The sequence below is a fragment of the Limulus polyphemus genome, unplaced genomic scaffold (genome assembly GCF_000517525.1).
Source record: "Limulus polyphemus unplaced genomic scaffold, Limulus_polyphemus-2.1.2 Scaffold5971, whole genome shotgun sequence".
Taxonomy (NCBI): domain Eukaryota; kingdom Metazoa; phylum Arthropoda; class Merostomata; order Xiphosura; family Limulidae; genus Limulus; species Limulus polyphemus.
This window is the reverse complement of record NW_013671581.1, coordinates 34107-39380: the sequence shown is the minus strand read 5'-3', so window position 1 is coordinate 39380 and position 5274 is coordinate 34107. Positions and strand designations below refer to the sequence as shown.

Below are 5274 nucleotides of genomic sequence, written 5' to 3'. Positions count from 1 at the left end.
TTTAACACAAAACTCTAACTGTGTGTTAAATAGAGAAGATGACTAATTGTTTTAACACAAAACTCTAACTGTGTGTTAAATAGAGAAGATGACTAATTGTTTTAACACAAAACTCTAACTGTGTGTTAAATACAGAAGATGACTAATTGTTTTAACACAAAACTCTAACTGTGTGTTAAATAGAGAAGATGACTAATTGTTTTAACACAAAACTCCGACTGTGTGTTAAATAGAAAAGTTGAATAATTGTTTTAACACAAAACTCTAACTGTGTGTTAAATACAGAAGATGACTAATTGTTTTAACACAAAACTCTAACTGTGTGTTAAATAGAGAAGATGACTAATTGTTTTAACACAAAACTCGACTGTGTGTTAAATAGAGAAGATGACTAATTGTTTTAACACAAAACTCTAACTGTGTGTTTGTCATCTTCTCTATTTTTTTGTGTTAAAACAATTACTCTGTACATTATACTTCGTTTATTAAAGAAACTGATATGTAGCGCTTGAATAAACATTTTTCAAAACAAGATGACAATTTCCAGATTTGTTAATGTAGTTTTTGTTTCTTTCTGACTTGTTTAACATCTAAGCATCATCAAAATGTGAGTTAAACAGCAAACATAAATATACACGTGTTATTTAACATTGGAACATGTGAATTAAACAGTATACAAACACACTTACACATTACTTAACATCAGAGTATTTCCAACACGTGAATTCAATAAAGCACCCAGTAGTATTCACACACATATGTGTACTTCCTGATAAATCTTAAACTTAACAAGTTTGTTTTTGATTTTACAATTCCTGAGTTAATGCATGTTTATAATCTAATACTTTATCTGGAGAACTGAAACTATGTTACAAAGTTATTTATGTGTTGTAACACTAGAGGGCTATCCAAAGCATTCGGCTTCGTACCAGAGCACTGACATTCACAGGATCAGGTTCCTCTGTATTCCGCAGATCATTGATCTCCAGATTCGTGCGGGCTATTGACTGATTAATCTTGGCAACGTGCGTGTCAGCATTGCGCATCTCTCTTTCATTTGATTGCTTCTGTTCAGAAGTTTCCTGGAAATTTCGCTGCATTTCTTGAATTTGACTTTGAACACTCTTTGCTTCCTGCTTCTTGACTCTGCAATTATTAAAAATTAAATTAACATTTACTTAAAAAAAAATGGAGAAAAGAAAAAAATTATCAACGCTACTGAAGAAATATTTCCATGGGAAAATTGTACACATCAACTTCTGTTCTTTCAAAGAATTCTTTAAATCACAAAACCAAACAAACAATCAGAACTAATATATATAAAACAAAACAGGAAGGAATCCTCAATAACCGTGGCACTTGAAATTCTTTTAGGCAGTATCAAAGTAGAGACCTTTATTAGCTACATTTTAGTGTGCCAGCAATACCAAGCATGGGGCAACACGTACATCTGATTCAGATTAGTCTACGAGACCTTTATTAGCTACATTTTAGTGCGCCAGCAATACCAAGCATGGGGCAACACGTATATCTGATTCAGATTAGTCTACGAGACCTTTTATTAGCTACATTTTAGTGCGCCAGCAATACCAAGCATGGGGCAACACGTATACCGATTCAGATTAGTCTACGAGACCTTTATTAGCTCCATTTTAGTGCGCCAGCAATACCAAGCATGGGGCAACACGTATACCCGATTCAGATTAGTCTACGAGACCTTTATTAGCTACATTTTAGTGTGCCAGCAATACCAAGCATGGGGCAACACGTATACCTGATTCGTTTTTATTACTACGCAGAATATCTAACAGTCTAGCCTCAAACTGAAATTATTTTACTCAGGATTAGAGTAAATTAATCTATGAGACCCTGGGCATGGTCAAACACATCAGTCGAAAGGCTTTGGCCTCCTTAGTCCAAAACTGTAATTAGATCTCAAATCAGCCAAGAGATGACCTATGAGCTAAATGTTTGTACTTGAAAAAAAAAACTCGGAGTGATTTAAAGAGCCACGGCTAAAAAAGGTCGAAAATCTCCGAGTCAAGTACACGTGGTTAATTCATAAATAATATCTTAATGATGGAAAACTCTACAGCTCAGAACTCACTTGTCAGTAAAGTGAGGTACCAAAAGTATGTGGACCAGAGAATATGAAAAGATAAAACTTCAAAGTTGTAAATATTTATGGTTTTATACTACACAATAATTTTGGAAAGTTTACGTTCAACATAATATGATCTTAAATCCTTAAAATTGAACATAGTCAATTGTGAAGTCCTTAAATCTGGACATAGTCTAACCCGAAATTCTTAAAACTGGACATAATCTAATATCAAATCCTTACTTCTAGATGTAATCTAATTTTAAACAAATAAATCTGGACATCAATCTTCTGCAACAATTACTTTCAATGGTACTCATGATTCAGATTACTTTTTATCACAGACTAGAGCTGACTTAAGTCTGTTCTATTGATGTTTAAAATTACCTTAATACGATAAAGTTAGACTACCTATCAAGGCACGACAATTCAAGCAGTATTACTAACTTGATTTCTTCTTCCACGTTTCCTTGAAGCAAACTGGCCCGATGTTTTAAAGATGAGTAGTAGCGGAAACTTGGTGACGGATATAATTGGTCTCCCTCTATTGTGAAAGCTTCTCGACAATTCTTTGGTACATTGTTTAACATAACTTGACGAGCTTGTTCTTTGTCAGGAATAAGAAGAACGCACTCAATCATTCGCTAGAAAGAGAGAAAAATACAAACACATATATTTCTTCATACATACTAGTAGATAAAAAGAGGGGTAACCACATTTTTTTCAAAACGTTTTCCCTACCTTACTACACAAAGTTCCAAAATTTCCAGACCTACATACATGAATTTATTACACACTAGCATTTCACTCGATACAGAGCTGACTGGGACATAACAAATACACTAGTGGTTGGAACATTATTTACATAAACCATTTATTACAACAATGCTTTTGCAAGATGATGTTGACAGCAACAGGTATGGCAGACAATACTGTGGTTGAAATACTCTAAAAGGACTGAAGAAAAGAATATAGTGTAAAAAAGATATATAATAAGCCTAATACTACTGTTTTATGTAAAAAATATGATTAATTATTATGATGCTTCGTGAGCTTGGAAAAGGAAATGTCATTATTTAAGTAGTGTAACAAGCACAATAAAACTGGGGATTTGGTTGTTTAAGTAGTGTAACAAGCACAATAAAACTGGGGATTTGGTTGTTTAAGTAGTGTAACAAGCACAATAAAACTGGGGATTTGGTTGTTTAAGTAGTGTAACAAGCACAATAAAACTGGGAATTTGGTTGTTTAAGTAGTGTAACAAGCACAATAAAAGCGTTTGGGGATTTGCTTGTTTAAGTAGTGTAACAAGCACAATAAAACTGGGGATTTGGTTGTTTAAGTAATGTGACAAGCACAATAAAAGCACTTGGGGATTTGGTTGTTTAAGTAGTGTAACAATACAACCACTTGGGGATTTGGTTGTTTAAACAGTGTAACAAGCACAATAAAACCACTTGGAGATTTGGTTGTTTAAGTAGTGAAACAAGCACAATAAAAACAATTGGAGATTTGTTTGTTTAAGTAGTGAAACAAGCACAATAAAATCATTTGGAGATTTGATTGTTTAAGTAGTGTAACAAGCACAATAAAACCACTTGGAGATTTGGTTGTTTAAGTAGTGTGACAAGCACAATAAAAACAATTGGAGATTTGGTTGTTTAAGTAGTGTAACAAGCACAATAAAATCATTTGGAGATGTGACTGTTTGTTTAAATAAATGAAATTTTTCTTTATTGTAGCGACACTAAAATGTGATACAAATTTTTGAAAATCTATCTATAGCACAAACACTTAAATTTCACCACATTCAGAGTTAATCACTTTATAAATACTTGGAATTTACCTGATCAATAAGACAGTTGACTATAACTGGATCTTTAACGGACAATATTTCCAGGACACTTCGGAATTCTGTGCTTTGTACAGCATAATCCACTACATCATACAGCTGAAGGAACAAAAAATTCTTAACACCCAACAAAAGTTTGTGACAAAAGAAATACAGTAAAATATATCTTCAAAAACTTTATTTAAAATGGACCAGCACCTGTTGGGTATTGATTGAACTATCTATAACCATAAGTTATTGAAAAAAAACAAAACGTTCATATGTACCAATTATTTCAAAAATATGACAATAAAACACCCCACTTGAAGTTCACAATAACAGAATAATACATTAGTTACTAACTGAAAACCTTGTCTGTGAAATTAACAGAAAACTCAAACAAATAGAGTTATCAAGCTTATAACGTCACGTAAAAACTACCCAATAACTGATCTGACTCAAGTTTTCTAGAAGAACAAAAAACTAGATTTTTGGCATAGAAAAGGTTTAATTCACAAGAAGTAAGATGTCAGGTAGCTTTTCACTTGCATGTACAAAAAAAAAATTACTTTCAAAACTTCAGCTATTACATTCTGGCTTGAAAAGCATCAAACTGAACAGATTCAACTAGTAACAGATGAATTAACATAATCCGTAGTCCAATTTGAAAAATTTTAATAACAGGTTGTTTCATAAGAAAAAAAGAAGAGGGAAAAGCATTAGTTTCTTTCAATATGATCTAAATATATTAGAAATAGATATTTATTTTCAATATGATCTAAATATATTAGAAATAGATATTTATTTTCAATATGATCTAAATATATTAGAAATAGATATTTATTTTCAATATGATCTAAATATATTAGAAATAGATATTTATTTTCAATATGATCTAAATATATTAGAAATAGATATTTATTTTCAATATGATCTAAATATATTAGAAACAGATATTTAAACGTTTTTCTAAAACATTATTGGTGAGTCCAAATTCCACTTAAAAAAAATAACAAATTTTAGATCATCAACATTTTTTGTATCAGATTAAATACATATAACTTGAATACATTTTAACCCCACATTTTTTCCTCATTTTTTTAACGTATGAAAGAACAAGTATAAATTTATCTTTATAAGTTTTTAAGTTTAACGGTACCATTTTTAAGTTTAACGGTACCGTTTTTAAGTTTAACAAGTACTGTTTTTAAGTTTAACAGTACCATTTTTAAGTTTAACGGGTACCATTTTTAAGTTTAACGGGTACCGTTTTTAAGTTTAACGGGTACCGTTTTTGCCCTGAAGGCAAGGTTGACTCAGCCATGAATCAAAATGGTAAGAG

General features: G+C 31.5%; 1 protein-coding gene across 1 annotated transcript in view; it reads right to left on the bottom strand.

Annotated features, from left to right (window-relative positions):
* Positions 1-5274, bottom strand: part of LOC106473207 (structural maintenance of chromosomes protein 6-like) — a 42042-nt gene that overhangs the window by 12583 nt on the left and 24185 nt on the right. The window contains exons 17-19 of the mRNA XM_022401693.1: positions 3948-4052; positions 2549-2745; positions 930-1146 (exon numbers count right to left, since the gene is read on the bottom strand). Coding sequence (XP_022257401.1) covers positions 930-1146; positions 2549-2745; positions 3948-4052 — 519 coding nt within the window. The remainder of the gene's footprint in view (positions 1-929; positions 1147-2548; positions 2746-3947; positions 4053-5274) is intronic.